The sequence below is a fragment of the Acinonyx jubatus genome, chromosome D2, assembly GCF_027475565.1.
Source record: "Acinonyx jubatus isolate Ajub_Pintada_27869175 chromosome D2, VMU_Ajub_asm_v1.0, whole genome shotgun sequence".
Classification (NCBI taxonomy): Eukaryota; Metazoa; Chordata; class Mammalia; order Carnivora; family Felidae; genus Acinonyx; species Acinonyx jubatus.
This window is the reverse complement of record NC_069393.1, coordinates 30,142,498-30,160,663: the sequence shown is the minus strand read 5'-3', so window position 1 is coordinate 30,160,663 and position 18,166 is coordinate 30,142,498. Positions and strand designations below refer to the sequence as shown.

The 18,166-nt window shown below is 53.8% G+C and overlaps 1 protein-coding gene and 1 long non-coding RNA gene across 4 annotated transcripts in view; one reads left to right on the top strand and one right to left on the bottom strand.

Moving 5' to 3' along the window:
• The window catches only part of LRRC20 (leucine rich repeat containing 20), a 110,581-nt gene extending 104,611 nt beyond the window's left edge, over nucleotides 1-5,970 (top strand). For all 3 annotated transcript variants that reach the window (XM_015063387.3, XM_053207639.1, XM_015063386.3), the window contains one exon: nucleotides 3,456-5,970. In XM_015063387.3, coding sequence (XP_014918873.2) covers nucleotides 3,456-3,610 — 155 coding nt within the window. In that variant the 3' untranslated portion in view covers nucleotides 3,611-5,970. The remainder of the gene's footprint in view (nucleotides 1-3,455) is intronic.
• A 4,113-nt stretch (nucleotides 5,971-10,083) lies between these two features.
• Nucleotides 10,084-15,158, bottom strand: LOC128312573 (uncharacterized). The gene is made up of 5 exons (XR_008292042.1): nucleotides 14,892-15,158; nucleotides 13,338-13,506; nucleotides 12,454-12,955; nucleotides 10,432-10,565; nucleotides 10,084-10,314 (listed from the first exon to the last, which is right to left on the bottom strand). It is a non-coding gene; the product is annotated as an uncharacterized LOC128312573 (long non-coding RNA).
• Nucleotides 15,159-18,166: the final 3,008 nt, after the last annotated feature.

The following is an 18,166-nucleotide window of genomic DNA, read 5'->3' as shown; positions in this document are numbered from 1 at the left end:
GATATATGTTACCCTCAAGTCAGAAAAAAGGTGTGTGTGTGTGTGTGTGTGCATGTGTGTGTAGAGAGAGAGACGGCGAGCGGGCATTTGCACAAATGATAAAGCAAAGAGGGTAAAATGTTAATTGGCGAATCTTGGTGAAAGGTATGTGGTATTCTCCGTACTGTTTTTACCTTTACAACTTTTTATAAGTAAGAAATTATTTCCAGGTAAAAAGAGTAACCTGAGAAAATAATATTTAAAATGTCCCCAAGTGGGGCGCCTGGGTGGCGCAGTCGGTTAAGCGTCCGACTTCAGCCAGGTCATGATCTCGCGGTCCGTGAGTTCGAGCCCCGCGTCAGGCTCTGGGCTGATGGCTCAGAGCCTGGAGCCTGTTTCCGATTCTGTGTCTCCCTCTCTCTCTGCCCCTCCCCTGTTCATGCTCTGTCTCTCTCCGTCCCAAAAATAAATAAACGTTGAAAAAAAAATTAAAAATAAAATAAAATAAAATGTCCCCAAGTAAAAATATTCTTACACTGAATGTCTAAAGCTGGACACACACTAGTAGGTTCCACTTGTCTTAAGCTTAGGGATAGGCAAATGAATCAATGGTGAAAAAAGTCAGGGTGGGTTGGGGTGCCTGGGTGGCTCAGTCGGTAGGCGTCTGACCTCGGCTCAGGTCATGATCTGTGGTTTGTGAGTTTGAGCCCCGCATCGGGCTCTGGGCTGACAGCTTAGAGCCTGGAGCCTGCTTCGGGTTCTGTGTCTCCCTCTCTCTCTGCTCCTCCCCCACTCACATTCTGTCTCTCTTTCACAAATAAATAAACATTAAAAAAAATTTTTTTTTTAAAGTCAGGGTGGGGATAAACTGGAAAGAAGCACAAGAGAGCCCTATGTGTTATAGCTCGGTCTGGATGGAGGTCACAGGAGCGCATACCTGATTGTACGCCTTCCTGTAACTGAGGCGTTTGCTTACATGTATATCAAAAAAAAAAGTGGTGGTGCTCTGGGAAAAAAACATAAATAGACTGAGATCTATAATACAGTACCATTGACCTAAGTTAAAATTATGTGGGGGCTCCTGGGTGGCTCAGTTGATTAAGTGTCCGACTCTTAATCTCAGCTCAGGTCTGGATCTCAGAGTCGTGAATTCAAGCCCCACGCTGGAGCCCACCTAAAAAATACCTATACTGCTGTATTATAACATGTCAAAGTGGTCTAAAATTAAAAACGAAACAACCACAGGAGCAGAAAACCCTCAATCTGCCCAACGCAAGGCACGCAAAAGAGGTAGGAGTTGATTTTTGTCATTACTAATGGCCTGACCCCGTCCTGGCTGGAGTGGGAGGTCACACGGTGTGTGGGCTGCTTGCAGAATTGGATCAGGGCAGAGGGAATGTTTGCCTCCAGGGCGTCTGGGCCTGCATGTCATGGCATTGGCTCCTGGTTGGTTGCCGGCTATGTGCAGCCACTGTTCTGAGTGCCTTGTATTAACTCCTCGGAGCCTTAGGACGACCTTATTGGATAGGTGGTATTATTCCCCCCATTTCACAGGTGAGGAAACTGAGTCACAGAAAGTTGGTTTAATTTGCCCGAGGATACACAGCTAGAAAAGGGCACAGCTGGGATTTGAACCCAGGTGGCTTGGAACATTCTCTAAACTACAACATGCCCTCTCCTAAGTAGACTGTCCCTTACAGTGCTCCAAAGTGGGGAACAGAAACACAGAGTGGTTGTCCCTCACGTCTCCCTGGGCCCCATGGGAGGGCCTGGCTCCCTGGGCTGAGAGGTCCTATAGGCCCTGGTGTTCCAAACTGCAGAGCTGTGCCCTCAGGATCTGGGCCTGAAAGATGCCATCTAGATGCCACTGACACGACCTCCCAGTCCCCTCACTGCGCCCAGCTCTCACTCTGGCACCCTGGTCCCATTCTTTCGCCCCTCCCTCCCTCCCGCCACAAATACTCCTTCCCCTCATTCAGATCCCACCTACCCTTCACGTCCTGGCTCGATTGCCATCTCTATGCCCGGCCTGGCCCCTTCCTCCCTGGACCCCTGCAGTCTTTTTGAGAACTCGGATTCCAACCTGGGCTCAGCTAATTACGAGTTTGGGACCTTGGGTTGCCTTGAGCAACTTACTGAATTTCTCTGGGCCTCAGTTCCTTTTCATAGTAGTATCTGATGTTCATCAAGTACTGGGCGGAGTACATCTACTCTCCCGTTTGTCCTCAAGCCACCCGGCAAGGTATATCCTGTAATATTATTAGGATTAGTCATTTGCTCACGGCTGTTAACGTGGCCTGCGGGATCTTGACCTGAAGACTGAGTGATCCTAAAGGTTAGATATGAGACTCTACTGGTAGCAAGAGCAAATATAGCTGCTGCCTTGTTCTTTCTTTTTTTTAAATTGAGGTAAATTTCATGTAACATAAAATTAACCATATTATTTACTGATTTTTTTTTAATTTTAATGTTTATTTTTGAGAGACAGAGAAAGACAGGCCATGAATGGGGGAGGAGCAGAGAGAGAGGGAGACACAGAATCCGAAGCAGGCTCCAGGCTCTGAGCTGTCAGCACGGAGCCCGATGCGGGGCTCGAACCCACGAACCATGAGGTCATGGTCTGAGCCAAAGTCGGACACTTAACCGACTGAGCCACCCAGGTGCCCTGTATTGATTTATTTTTAAGTAGGCTTCATACCCAGCACAGAGCCCAACGTGGGGCTTGAACTCACAACATGAGATCAAGACCTGAGCTGAGCTCAAGAGTCGGACACCTAACCAATGGAGCCACCCAGGCTCCCCATAAAGTGAACCACTTTAAAGTGCCCAGTTCGGTGGTATTCGGTACATTCACGGTGTTCTGCAACCTTCACTTTACCTGGTTCCAAAGTATACTTTCCTCACCCCAAAGGAGGCCCTGCACCCACTCCCCCACCCCTGGCAACCACTAGTCTACTCTCTGTCTCCATGGAGTTGCCCATTCTGGGCCTTTCCTATAAATGGAATCCTATGCTATGTGACCTTTTGTGTCTGGCTTCTTTCATTGAGCGTGATGTTTCTGGGGCTCATCCCAGTCATGGCGTCTGTCAATGCTTCCTTCCTTTTCATGGCTGAATGGTATTCGGCTGTTGGGATTTAACCACAGTATCCTCCCCGCTGTCGGTGGGCATTGGCTGCTGTGACTAGTGTCGCCGTGGACATTCGTACACAAGTATTTGCTTGAGTTCCTGTTTTCAGTTCCAGTTCTACCCAGGAGAGGCTTTGCTGGGACAAATGACAATCCTAGCGCTGAACTGGGTTTGGGGGCATGTTTCCCGGAGTGGGGGTGTAATGGGGTGATGAGCCCCGAGGGCCCCCCCACCCGGGGCTGGGAGCCAGCAGCTAAGCCCAAGTGTGGGGGCTGATGGAGAGCTGGATCAGCGTCTTCCTGTCCCTACCTACCTGGGCCCCCCTGACCTGTCCTCTCTTCTCAACAGACGTACCCGTGGAGAAGCTGGCTGCCATGTCCGCCTTGCGCCGCGTCAATCTCCGCTTCAACCCGCTGAACCCTGAGGTGCGCGCCATCGCTCCGCCACTCATCAAGTTTGACATGCTCGTGTCTCCTGAGGGCGCACGGCCCGCTCCACCTTAGGCCTCCCTCCTCGTGCCCACCCAGCAAGGGACAGAGGCCACCTGGCCTGGCACCCTGAGGGGAGGGAGTCCTACAGACCCATGGGAGGCCGAGCCTGGGGGGCTGGGGGCGGGTGGGCCAAAGAGCACGTGGTGGGAGGGGGTGCAGCCGGCCCCGGATAGATAGTTTAGAGCAGTAGCCGGTCCTGGAATGCCCAGACGGAGGAGGTGAGGTGGGGCTGGAGCCTGGCTGCTCACAGCTTCTGTGCACACTTGGGCAGGACCCCCACCCTCTCTGAGCCTTGTCACTTGGGGAAATGGGCAGTGGCGGAGAGGGCCTTTGCCTCCTCTGAGCTCCTTGGAGGCTTTTCGGGCAACAGATGCCTTCAAGTCCCCTTCAAATCATCGGGCACCTTCTGAGCCCACAGATGGCCGTCGCCGAGCGCTTTCTGGGTCCCTGTGGGTTTGAGACCTTGTTTCTGGTGTTGAGAACCAGCCTCTGCCCTGAGAGGACTAGAAGACAACCTCCATCCGTTTATCATTTCCCGAGGACTGACCCACATGAGGCCCCCTCTGGGGCCCTATCCTCAGCCCTGTGGGTCTCTGGATTGGCAGGAGCCTGAACCGGGAGACACGGGAAAGCCGTGGCCAAAATGTGGTCGTGTGCTCTGGCCAGAGCTGAGAACGTGTATATAGGAGCCCAGTGGCCCATCGGGCCAGGAGCCAGGAGGAGCAAATCAGGTCTGCTCTGTCCTTCCTCATGATTAAGCAATCAGTGGCGTAGGAAGTTCTGAGGACAGACCAGGTGAGCCTGGCATCACCCCTTGAGCCCCAGGAGAGGTGACTTGAGAGAAAGCCAATTGTGCCTGTGGCTCTGGTACGAGGCAGTTGGCTCTGGCGTCTCCCTCTGGCAGCAGCCCCACTGCCTCACCATTGGTCTACCGGGGGGGGGGGGGGCAGAAGGCTCTATGGACCATTGGATTTGTGGCTGGCCAGCTCCCAAGCTCCCGCCCAAAGCCCAATGACCTAGTCATTCCTGGACCCTCCACCTGGAGTCTAGGATGTGGCCAGGCCACAGGGCTATCTACCACCCCTGTCTGCCCAGGACTGAGGGGTTTCCTGGGACACGGGATGTCAGTGCTACCACGGGGACAGTACCTGGCAAACAGGGACAACTGGCTTCCTACCAGGAGAGGGCCTGGGGCTCTTGATTTCTGATAGCATCTGTGGTTTGGAGAATCCCTGATCTCTCAATCCCCCAGGTATCTAGCTCCCGTCTACTCATCCGTGGAGCAGGCAGACTCACAGTCCACAGCCCATCTGGCCCGGACCTTCGTCTTGGTCGGGAGACACCCAAGGCTGCAGGACTTGGGGCAGGCCAGGCCACCAAACCCTACATCCATGCACTGGTAGCCACTCTTCCACCCCCAGGGCTAAGCCACTCCCAGCCCAGACCTTCATTCTCAGACTGCTGTGTTCCTTCCCCCCTGCCCAGGCCCCCTGTCTCTTGGCAAGGACTGTTGACCACCACTGTTGGCCCATCACTGAGCACTCAGTGTCCCGGGAGATGCTCATCTCATAAGGCCTGGCTTTCCAAGCTCTGGGAAAGGGGTTTGCAGGGCGAGGAGGAGGTCAGGGTGGGATTTTCGGGGCTGCAGGGTCCGCTGTGGATGAGTGAGAACTGTGGTCCAGGCCTTACCTGCCCTGTGCCCTGGGGTGGGCTTACTCCTTGTCAAAGAGGAGGTGCACTTTTCTGATACGCACAAAGGCGCTGTATGGCCAGAGCCTTGCAACTCAAAGTGTGGTCTGTGGACCAGCAGCACTGGCATCCATGGGAACTTGTTAGAAATGCAGAATCTCAGGCCCCACCCCAGAACTCCAGAATCAGCACCTGCATTCAACAAGAGCCCTAGGTGATTCCTGGAAGCACTTTACTGTTTGAGAAGTAACGGCCTAGGGGTGGCCCTGGGGCTGAGGTTCTCAGCCCTCCCCCTGCTACTCCAAGCCTCTGAGTCTGTGCTCCCCCCCCTCCCTAAACTAGCTCTGGGAGACCCCGGGCCTTAGATCTTTTCAGAGTGTGTGTGACTCTCCCGGTGAAGGGAATGACCTGAAGTCACCAAGATACGAGGGTTGGGCTTGCCTGGCCCTCTGGACACTGCCTTTCTGGTTAACCTCTGCAGAGCTAACTCCTGCTTCTAGGTCCTCACATCAGGCCCGTTGCAGGAGTTGCTTCTGGAAGTTCTTTTGTACTCCTCTTGGAGAGTTTGCCCTCGCCTGTCTGGGAAAGCTTGAGCAGTCAGAGAAACCCCCTAGTCACAGCCCCCAGTGTGAATGAGCCCTTAGCTTCAGTCTGCAATAAAGAATGCATTGGTTTCATCTGCCTGATTGGCGCTTCGTTCATTCTGTCCACACAGACCTCCCGTGGCCTGGGTGTTAAACCCCAGGGGCTGCCCCTCTTGTTGGAAACTTGAGATTAAAAAGGATACCCTGGGGTGATACTCAGAATACTCCCAGATGGGTGCAGGCCCTGCCGGTAGGAGTGATACGTGCCCAAGAACCATGCTGCTGCAGGACAGACAGATGCCAGCCCTGGGGGTGCCGCACACTTGGAAAAGGATGAAGGGACCTGCTGTTCCCTACTCGCATGTGTGCTCTATTTTTTTAAAAAAAATTTTTAATGTTTATTCATTTTTTGAGAGAGAGACAGAGAGCAAGCCGGGGAGGGGCAGAGAGAGAGGGAGACACAGAATCCGAAGCAGGCTCCAGGCTCCGAGCTGTCAGCACAGACCCTGACACAGGGCTCGAACCCACAAACTAGGAGGTCATGACCTGAGCCGAAGTCAGACACTTAATCGAGTGAGCCACCCAGGTGCCCACGCCCCCTCTCTCTTAAAAATGTCTTTAAATGTTTACTTATTTTGAGAGAGAGGGAGTACGAGCAGGGTAGGAGCGGAGAGAGGGGAAGAGAAAGAAAGAATCCCAAATAGGCTATGCACCGTCAGCACAGAGCCAGATACGGGGCTCGATCCCACAAACTGCAAGATCATGACCTGAACCAAAATGGAGACTTGGACGCACAAATGACTGAGCCACCCAGACACCACACGTTAAAAAAAAAATTTTTTTTAAGTCCGATTTTGTTTTCTAAATCTGAAAGACCAACTCAGTTTGTCTTGAGTTTTGTGCCACAGACTCCATTATTTTTATTTAACAGACAGAGTTTAGTGTCATCTAAGCAGGTGGCAGATATTAACTCATTGAATGCCGTAACAACCCTAGCTAGTGCAGAGCTGGACAAAATCCCTTTCCTTCTCTGGGCCGTTTCCTGTCTATAAAGGGGCCGCACCAGAAGATCTCCAAGGGCCTTTCTGGAACATGCGATCCCTCTTTCTTCATTTTGGATCAACCTGCATACAGGCTGCCCACCCTCACCCCAAAGGCCAGACAGAGGGCTCCGTTTCTTCTGGCCCAACGCTGGCTCACCAAAAATAGCACCCGATCGGTCCGCTCATCAGACAAAGCTCGAGACTCCTCGCGGCAGAGAAGCTCTGCCTCGAGAGAGTCCGACTCGCGTCCTCCCTGCGGGAGGACAAAAGTCACGGTGGTTAGACTTCGGAGTCTGGTTTCAGGTAGGTTTTCAGTGTGGCAGAGACAGACACGTTGCCCGAGGCTGGGTGAAGATTATGGTCCGGTTTAGGGATGGACGGCATTTTGAGGCAAGGAGTTCAAAGAGTCTTAAGATGTACACTCTTGGCTGATGCTATTCACTAAAGAATTGAGCACTTGGTTCCTTTAAATGATTCGGGAAGCTCCCAGAATGAACAACAAACTTCTTTACAACTTTTACTTCCTGGGCAAGGGCTTCCTGGCATGGTACCATTATGCTGAAGAAGACAGTGGTATAACAAAGTCTTATTAACGTAGACAGTAAGCTGTGTGGGGCTAGAGGGGTTTTTAAATTACCGTTGAGATAGAGCTGACGTATAACCTTATATTAGCTTCAAGTGTCCAGCTCGATGATTCAGTCTACGTACACATTGTGAAAAGACCACCGCAATGGCTAGTTGACGTCCATCACCACAGGTAGAGGGTATCGATCGTCAGTCTCTCCGGAACACCATGTCGGACCGCGCTTGGGTGCTGCCCTTTCTGTGAGACGTGCCGGGTGCTTCTCAGAAAGCCGGCCCTGGTGTGGGAGCAGTTTCTGGAAGGGTGAGTGCTGGCGGCCACCCCAGAAGGCCTGACCCGAGCCCCTGGAGAGATGCCAAGGCTGGGAAGGGCAGCCTGGGAGACCACGTGACTCGGGCCCAGGGGCAGCCAGACCATGCTGCGTCCAGACCTGTGTCTCAGGGCCCGGTGGGCCGGACCCCGCCCTCAGAGAAGGGCCAAAACCCAGCTGCTTTAGGTCTGAGCAAGAGCACCCAGTGAGCTCCTGCTGTTTACCAGCACCGGGCAGGCATGTGTGTGTGTTTCTCATTTACCATTGGCAATCAATCCCCCCCTCGGCACCCACCGAGCAGGTGAGGAGACAGCGTCAGTGAGGGGTTAGCAAGGGCCCAGAGAGGAACAGAGCCGGGGATTGAACTGGGAGGCCGGCTCGGGCAGGAGAAACGACGGCTTTCTCCAGCTCACACGCGGCTTCTCGCATCACAGTCCTGTGAAGAGGCCTCTCTGAGCCTCACTCTCCTCATCTGGGAAACGGGTGCTCCCGCTGCCTTCCTTCCCTAATGTCGGAGGGGTTAGCCACAGATGATGCAGGGAAGCAGCCCTCGGTGAGGAGCGCTGCACCCATTTCACACGCCCGAGAGCTTCCTCTCCCATCCGCGGACACCTGCCTTGTGTGAGCACGGCCCTAATGCTTCCGCAAGAACCTCCCGGCTCTCAGGGCACACGCGCCTGTCACGCATCGCTGGAGCACATCTGGATGCTGGTGGGAGACCGACTCCCACGGGGAATGAGAAGACCGACAGACACCCCCGCCGCCACCCGCTCACCCCACGCTCACCGGTTCAGGCATCTCTGAGACTCTGTCGCAGGCTCTGGAGGTCAACAGATGACTCAGGACGGTAAGGCCCTCAAGGCCTTGGCTCGGGGCCAGCTGGGGCTCATGATGCACCGTGTGTGTGCATCCACGTTCTTACAGCCACGGGACCCGGGCACCCTCTTTCCTGTAGACCGGAGGCACTTAAATTAGGGTGTCTTCGAGGTGGCCCCTGCAGGACTGCCACCTCGCACGGCCCCAGGGGGCGTCATTCATGATGCACTCTAGCTAACTGGCACCAGTTACACAGAGGACAACGCAAACGGGCTCCTGAAATTGTGCAAGGGACGGCCCTCGGTCTCTGGACCACACGAGAGAGCCAGTCACTTGGGCGTTGTTCCCAGGCCCGCTGGAGCCCCAGTAAGCCAGACTGGAAGCGGAGCCCACACCCCTGCACCTTGAAGGGCCTCTGTTCTCCCCTGCGCAGCACCCAGAGCGGCCTTCTAAGTCCCAAGTCACTCATCCGCCCAAGTCCCACGGTGGTTCTCCAGTGCACTTCAACACAAGTCCTTATAAGGGTCTTCAAGCCTGATGTTTTCCTCCTTCCGTTACTGCTGTTTCGTGCCACCCGCTCCTTCACTGCACTCCGGGCACACTGGCTTCTGCTGTTCTTCTAATACTCCAGGCTGCTCGTGCCTCAGGGCCTTTGCATCTCACCAGGGAAGTCTGCCTCCCAAGGACTGACAAGTAGTAGGACATCCTCCTCACTGTGATCCTCCCATCCCTCACAAGTCACGAGGTACCATGGCTGGGACTCTTCCTAAGTGGAGTGGCCGGTAGCTGGTACCCACAGGCCGCATGGGCAGTCCCCTAGCACACACACACCCCCCCCCCCACCAGCCTGCCACTGTGCCTAAAGTCCCGCCACTATGAGACCACTGCTTATGTTTAGGCTCTCCCTGTGATCAATCTTATTCCGGCCCCTGTCAGGATGGCGAAGGGGGGTTCCCTAGAGAACCTCCCTGAGAGGTTGCCCGGGCCCTTGCCGCTCAAAGCGTAGTCCTTGAGCGGGCAGGATCCACAGCACCTGGGGACGTGTCGGAACTGCAGAGGCCTGGTCCCTCCCCAGAACTTCTGAGTCCGAGTCGCATTTTAACGAGAGGCTCACGTGGTCTGCGGACCCCCTGAAGTTTGAGAGCCTGGCTTTCGCCGGCTGAGGCGCAGTCTCGCCACGTCCAAGTCCCTGTGGCAGGCAGCGCCCAAGTGTAATTTTCAGAAGCTAAAGACGTGTCTTATGATAGCATGAACACGTGCCAAAGATTTCATTCAGTTTTATTAACTGATGAGGGAATCCGTAAGATGGTAACGCTCGTTCCCAGAGCACTTGAGGGACTGGAGTTTCTGTGGCTCTTTACGGAAGAAACAGCTGGGGCAAGAAATGGTCACCCGAGGCCGACGTTCCTTCCTGCTGCAAAACAAATCCACAAGTTCACTGGTAACTTCTTAATGAGCCTGTGCCCTTCGCTAACGGCAACTAACAAACCACCGTGGTACATTCACGTGGGCAAGCCTGTTGAACAGCACTTCGAGCGTGCACTTTCTGTCTTGGCCTCGTCTCTAGGTTTGGTAACATTTCCTAATAACAGATTCCCCTGGGAGGGTGTGACTGTTCCCCGGCCCAAGCAGTTCACCAGCTCTGTGTTTCCGTTAAAGGATCCAAACCTTGAGGGAAAGGAAAACCAGCACTGCAAGAAAAGGAACAGAGTGAAAAAACAAACAAAGAAACAACACCAAAAAATAAAAAAAAAAAAAACCAGAGGAGGTGAAAAAAGGCCAAATAAAAACGTACACTAACAGCTTACCACGTGTCTGTGACTTTGCCAAGTGCTCTCCATTTCTTTTCCCCCTTAGTCCCCACAACGACGCAAGGAGATCGCTCCTTTTTGTGTTTCCATTTTCTAGATGAAGACACTGAGGACTGGAGGAGCCCGGGATCCTGGCCAAGGTCAGAGAGAATAACTGGCATGCAAACCCAAGCCTTTGGAACACGGTCGATGTTTCTTAGAATTGTCGTCCAGAGCCCAGGAAATGGTTTACAAAAGCGCCCCCCACCCCCACCTGGAGGAGGCCCCTGGGCGGCCTCCAGAAAGCTGCCCGCCTTCCCCAAGAAGCTTCAACACCTTTGCCAAACATGTGTTCTTCCTGACACTGTGGAACTTGACCTGAACCCCGCTTTGAGCCAGAAGCCTGCACGGCCACCGCCCAGGGTGCAGGAGCCCACCCCGCCCCTCTTCCAGAAGAGACTTCTCTTCCAGAGAGAGACTTCTTCTCTCCCCAGAAGAGACTTACCTTCCAGAAGGTAAGAAGAGACTTACCTTCTCCAGAGGAGAAGGTAACTGTCAGAGTAAGAAAGTTCTTCTGGTCCGAACCTCTCTCATTTTGTTTTTATTCATTTATTTTTGAGAGAGGCAGAGAGAAAGAGAGAATCCCAAGCAGGCTCTGCGCTGTCAGCACAGAACCCTGTGCTGGGCTCGATCTCACCAACCGTGAGATCGTGACCTGAGCCGAAATCAAGAGCCGGACGTTTAACCCACTAGCCACCCACGTGCCCCAACCTCTCCCATTATCTAGATGGGAACACCGAGTTCCAGAGGGAGTGTTCCAAAGGGCACGTGGAGAGGCTTGCCCAAGACTGAGCAGGGAGCTGGGGGCAGAACCCTAACAAATGCACAGGCTTCCTGGCTCCTGCCTTGGGTTCTTTCTGGGGCCCTCCCTGGGGCCTGCGGTTGGGGGAGCTTGTCTGTTTCGCACTCCCCGCCTCTCCTCCAGGGCTATGCTGCTGTAGCCGAGCTGTAGGAGTGAGTCAGCCATTAGAGCCTTCACTCGTCATTTATAAATGCAGATAACAACTCGGACCTCCTTCCTTAGGGAGAGCTCACTAATCAGCATTTGAAAGCATTCTGAAGGAAGCGCTCCTCAGAGGCTGACTGGGGAGAAGGAGGGGCACGTCTCGGCTCCCAGAAAGGGCCCCCACCTCGGTCTAGACCCCAGCCTTTCTGCAGCTCCCCTGGCCTCATCCTTCAAGGGCATAGTCCCTCCTCCCCTAACCCCCTCCACGACCACCAAATAGATGCTGGAAACCCCAGCAGCGTGCTGGGGTCTGCTTCCCAGGGACCGTATTGCCACCAGGCTGAGACCCCTACCCCTTCCCTGTGGATTTGAACCTTTTCAAAATGATGGCTGTGCCATCGGCCTTCCTTGCCCTAAAGGCCAAGTGCGTTTTCATTTCCAGGCTGGGAAAGAGAGACTGGGTCTCCCATCAGAGATGCTTGGCTTTCCCACCGCCCAGGATTTCCCACAGGGCACCCTGTAGCTTCATGCCAACCTCTCCTCAGGCTCCTATCAACTTTCTCAGGCAGCTCAAAACACACCTCCAATCCGGCTGAGAGGAGAAGGAGTTCATGTGAGGGGCCGGCCTGGGCCTGTGCATTCCATCCGTACCCACCCAAGGCCTGTGACCAGGACACTAAACCTCCAAGGCCTGGGGCGCCCGGGTGGCTCAGTCAGTTGAGCATCTGACTCTTGATTTGGGCTCAGGTCATGATCCCAAGGTCGTGGGATCGAGCCCCGTATTGGGCTCTGTGCTGAGAGTGGAGCCTGCTTAAGATTCTCCCCCTCTCTCTCTACTCCCCCCACCATCTCCCTCTGTCCCTTTCCCCCACTTATATGCTCTCTCTGTCTAAAATAAATTTGAAAAATAGAGAAAATAAACTTCCAAGGAGAAAGGCGGTCCTTCGGGCATGATATTGTCTCCTTTGACCTCTAACCCTCACTGCCCCCCCCCCCCCGCCAGAAAGCTTGATTCTAAGAAGATCCCCCTCTACCTCCTCCCCTGCTCCCTTGAGACCCTTCTCCAAGCAGGTGTCCACATTGATTCTTCAGTACAGAAGGTTCTTTTCCTGTCAAGGAGCTTCTCAATCTCCCTGCCCTCATGCCACCTCCTGGTAGCCAGCTCTTCAGGTGGAAATCTGTTTCCAGGACAGTGGGGCTTTCCGTGAAAAGATTCCTTGCATTACAGCTGATGGGGGTGGGTCGGGATGGGGAGCAGCCCCCCTGAGGATGAGGGTTAGGGTTAGGGTTAGAGCTTGGCCAGAATGGGCAGAGAAGGAAGCCCCGAAGGGGAGACCCCCTCAAGATGGACAGGGATCGCTTCTGTGCCCTGGATGATTACACCCATAGTTTCTCAGATGCTGTCAGAGGGCCAAGACCCTCGAGGCTGGGGTGGGGGTGGCAGGGCCAATGCCCAAGGAGTCCAGAAGAGGGTTCTTTCTCTTTTAGCCAGCTGTGCAGTGTGGGGTAAGGCATCGACTAATGCAGTGGCTTCACCTGCCAAATAGGAGCAATGGTGCCTTGATTAAAGGGCTCTGGATCCGAGGTTCAGGATTGGGAAGTACCCCAGCCCTGCGGTCAGGTGAACCTAGGAGAAAGGCATGACCTAAACCAGAACACTGAGGTGCCTCGGGTTTCCTGGGAGCCCCTTTGGGATAAGGAGGGGAGTGAAAGGGGGCACTTTTTTTTTTTTTTTAAATCTGCATGGAAAGATCTTTACCCAGTCTATCTGTTTGGCTTCTACCCATAGCTTTGGGGATAAGGAAGGGCACCATATTATGGGCACCTGACTTCTAATCCCACAGCAACCTTGACAAGAGGATCATAAATCTCGTTGTGCAGACGGGGAAGAGGAGGTTAGACGGCTTAAATGACTTACCCTGGGTCACACGGGTAATAAATGGTGGAGGAAGAATTCACACGCAGGTCTTTCTATCCACGGCATGGCCCTCCCTGCCCCTCAGAGGCTGGACCCACTGAGATCGTTGTGGGTGGTGCTTGGGCGTGTTCGCGTACTTAGGCATCGTGCAAAGGTGGAAGAAGGAAGTCTGTAGAACAGGAGGCAGAAGGAAGAAAAAAGAGGCTTTGTGATCCAGAACCATTCAAATAAAAAAGATGGGGAGTGTGCGAACTTGGCCACAAGCCTAAGTGAATGCCCTAGAACAATGTGGGTGCTGAGGAAAAGTGAAAGGCAGAGAAAAGGGAAAGAAGGGGGGCGGGAGTGAAAAAGTGGGCTTTTAGTCAAAGCCTAGTGCCCAAATTAATTCAGCTCCTATTTATTGAGCACCTGCTATGTTCCAGGCACGGCTGTAAGCGCTTGACTGTATGGTGGGTACTGTTATTATCCCTATTTTGTAGAACAGGGGAAACTGAGGCACAGAGAGGTTATATAACTTTCCCCGAAGTCACACCTACAGTGAATGGCAATGCCAGGCCATGCAGACGTTGCAGCGGTGCCCTGACCTCCACGTTGATCAAGGCGGCTTGATAGGACCTGTCACAGTCAGAGGGACTCTAAGAACGGTGAGCACGTCCCTTGGAAGGTGGATGTGATGTGATCATTACTCAAGACGGTAATGATATGAGTAAGATTTATGGAGCACTTATATGTGCCAGGCACTATTTCAAGTGCGTCACATAGAGTAACTCCATTCATCTTCAACACGGCTTTAGGAGATAAGGACTATTATTTGTCCCATTTAACAGATAAGCCTGAGGCAAGCCACAGGAAGAAAAAAGCCCAAAGAAAATCAGATGTTAAGCCTGCGGCAGGGCGGCCTCAAGAGAGTGCTCTCCATCCCCCCTTTTCTCTAAGGGCCATCTATCCCGGGCAAAGAGAGGGTGATTTGAGGATCCAGACACCTGCCCCAGGGCGGGGTTAGACCCAGTGGCCTCTAAGGCCTTCCAGCCCTGAGACTCGGACAGCCACTCAGGGCAGAGGAGGAGCTGGAGGGAGGCTAGGAAGGAGCTGGATTCCAACCCTTTCCTCAAAACCCCGGATATAGACCCCACGCCACCCCACCCCACCCCCAATACAGGAAGGAATGGGCCATTCACTCTCATCTGCCTGGAAACCAGGATCTTCGTTCATGTGACAAAAGTCTATGGCGGTGACTACTGGGGGATGATGAGGGCTCGGATAACGGGAGGGCGCTCCCATCCTGCTCAAGGGACCATTTGTTGGACACCTACTTAGGTGCTGGGCAGAAACTGACATCTCACGTACTCCCCTCGAAACCATTTCACAAACGCAGAAACGGAGACTAGGGTGCGGTCTTAGAAACTTGCCCCAGGGGGAAAGCGGTGAACGCCTGGGCTCCCTGATTCCAAAGTCAGTGGCCATCTAGGAGACACATTGTCCCCACTCTCCTCGCAGAGCTCAGAGCTGATGGCGAGCCCCCACCTCCCTCCTTTGGCGCTCCTGTGCACTCACAGCTGCCTCTCATCCCCTTCTCAGCGGGACCCCAAGGTCCTGGACACTAGGGTGGGTGACTAGGGGTCAGGCTGGGGTGGGATAAAGAGGAGGTGCGGGGACGGGGGCCGGGATGTGTGGCACCGGAGAGAGGTACAGAGTTAGTGGACGTCGCTGGCAGAGCTGCAGTAGGCGGTGGGGAGTGTCCCCTACTTTGGAGGGGCGCTGGGTCCCTGCGGAGACGGCCTCGTCCACGAGGCGGCCCGGCGCACAGCGGGCAGGGGGCGCTGCGGCGGGCACAGGCGTGCGGGTTGCCATGGCGACGGCGCCGCGCGCTGGCCCCCTCCCTCGCTCCAGCCTCAGGAGGCGAGGGGCAGCGGGCTGCCGGCTGCAGAGCGGGGCAGGCAGCGGCGCTGCGCGGGAGCCGGACCCCTGCCGGGCTCACTCTGGGCCCTGAGGGGGAGCGAGACCCCGCGAAGGACCCGGCCCTGCGGGCGCACGCCCCCTGCCCGCTTCCTGCCGGCCGCGGACTCGATCCGCTGAGCTCAGAGGTAGGGGCGCGGGCAGGCCGACCAACCCAGCGCCCGGAGACTTCCCCCCTGCCCTGCCAGGTCCGAGGGGCCCGCTGTGCCCTTCCCCAGAGCCGGCAGGAGTGGGCAGCATGGAGGGTGAGTGAGCCCGGAGCTGGGGCTGAGGGTGGGCTCAGGTACTGACTCAGGAGCAGCGAGCCAAGGGAGGGCAAAGGGGCTGGGTATCTGATCACTGACAGCTGTCCAGAGCCAGGCACTGTGACAATGTGTGTGTGACAGCAGCAGAAAGACACTGAGAGAGGGAGAGAGAAAGACCTAGAGTGCTCCGTACTGTGTGTGCGTGTATGTGTGGGAGAAAGAGATCTGGTGCCTCTCTGTCCGTGTGTGCATGCACCCTGCCTCCTGTGTGGGCAGGGGGTCATTTGAAACCAGGTGAGCTCAGCTATTGACCTCAGTGGAATTGTCACCCACCGACTTTGCTGGCTAGAAGGAGTGGGACTAGTGGGGGGGAGAGGGGTGGCAATGGAATTCTAGACGAGACTTCTTCCATGCAGAGAGAATTTTTCTTTCTAGAAGAAAGGTGGATTTATGGACCTGACCCGCAGGACTCTGAAGGATAAGTCCCTGGTAGAAGACTGCTTGCTCCAACCTTACCAAGTGGGGGGTCCAGAGCCCCATCTCAGCCACGGTGGGCAAGGGAAACCATATTTAGACTAAGAGCCTAGAGGACTGAGGACTGGTCCGCTGGTTTGCTGGGTATCTTTGGGGTGGTGCCTAAACCTCTCTGGGTCACTGGTTACCCATCTGGTTTGTTTTTTTTTTAACATTTTATTTATTTTTGAGACAGGGAGAGACAGAGCATGAACAGGGGAGGGTCAGAGAGAGGGAGACACAGAATCTGAAACAGGCTCCAGGCTCTGAGCGGTCAGCACAGAGCCCGACGCAGGGCTCGAACTCACGGACCGTGAGATCATGACCTGAGCCGCAGTCGGCCACGTAACCGACTGAGCCACCCAGGCGCCCCTTTACCCATCTGTTGAAGGGAGAAACTTACATTTAGCCGGCTTCACAGGGTGGGTGTAAGGGTGAAATAAGGCAAGACGCGTTGAACAAATTCATACCGGTAAGAGAGGCTACTTCAAGAGATCATAAAACCTTGAAATTCCAAGGAAATGATTGGACTGCAGGCAAGAAAGAAAAGAGAGTTTCACAGAATGTCTTGCGCCGCTGCACTTGCAGGGTTTGAAAAGCGCACACACACAAAGATGCGGTGAGGAATGCATAACCCAAGATGAATCTGGAAGGTTGGCAGGATCCGCAAGCACAGTGTTAGCAAAACAGCAAAGCTCGAGTGAAGAGAAGCCCGGGGAAATTAACAAAGGCAGAGCAAAGAGCTTTCGAAGGCTGAGTAAGGATAATAAGGAAGTCGGCTCAGGGCTCAAGATAGGTGATACAAGCTTAACGCACAAGGGAGGGCAGGCGGAGCAGGGCACAGGCAATTTTACTCCAAATGATAGAATAAAGAGCATAAGGAGGAAATTGAAGCCCAAGACAGGTGATGGGAAGAAGGCATCGAAGCCCAGACAAGTGGCATCCCAGGGACGTGGAGGCAGATGTAATCATTGCCTTAAAAGAAATTACAAAGGATGAAAAAAATGCGAGAAAACTGAAGACGAGCACCTGTCCTGATTTTCAAAAAAGGAAGTAAAGGGAGATTTTTAAAAAAAGAAAAGACATCTCTAACCTGCTAAGATTAATACTGGCCTCTATGAAAATGCCAAAATAGATTATCAAACATGTAGAGAAAACTTAGGACACAATGAAGCAATTCTGAAGATCTCAGAATTTTGTCAAACGATGCCGTCCTGAACACTTGCAAAGATATATGCATGAGCATTTTCATCGCAGTGCAAAACTGGAGACCATCTAGAGGCCCATAATTAAGTAAATTAAATGATGAAACACATCTGCCGTGGCATAGCATGTAGACATTAAGAACTGCATTGAGGATTGTATTTACAGGCATGAAAGTATGTTCCCTGCCCACTGTGAGTAATTTCATAAAAGTAGGTTTTAGAACCCACGTAGAGTGCGATCCCTTTACGCAAAATTACGTAGGCTTGTTATTGGCGATGTATGTAAGATGTCTGCAAAGAGATGGTCACTAACATCTTCGTTTGGATTCCCCCGCTTCTGAAAGTGTACCCTAAGCCAAGGGCTCAGGTACGGGGAGTTTCTCTGATGCTTGAAAGCGGACGTCAAGAGAGCAGAGTGGCGGGGGGCGCCTGGGTGCCTCAGTCGGTTGAGCGTCTGACTTCGGCTCAGGTCATGATCTCACAGTTTGTGGGTTTGAGCCCCGCATCAGGCTCTGTGCCGAATGCTTGCTCAGAGCCTGGAGCCCGCTTCAGATTCTGTGTCTCCTTCCCTCTCTGCCCCTCACCCACTCACGCTTTGCCTCTGTTTCTCAAAAATAAATAAATGTTAAAAAAAATTTTTTTAAAAAGAGAGAGCAGGGTGGGAGAGGGAGAAAAGACAAGAAATGGGTGCATGAACGAGCTGGGTTTAGCTGCGGGCACCTGAGGGCTCTGTCCCTCTCGGGACCCTCTGGGGAACGTGCAGAGAGCGGCCAAGATTTCCCCCACGTGAAATGGGAAGCTGGTGCTGTTTGCTCCTTTCCACTGGTTCTCCTCCTGCACTCCTAGAAGGTTCCTGTTCTTGGCTTCAAAGGAAGCAGAGCAGACACACCCTCGGGTGCAGGCTTGGTGA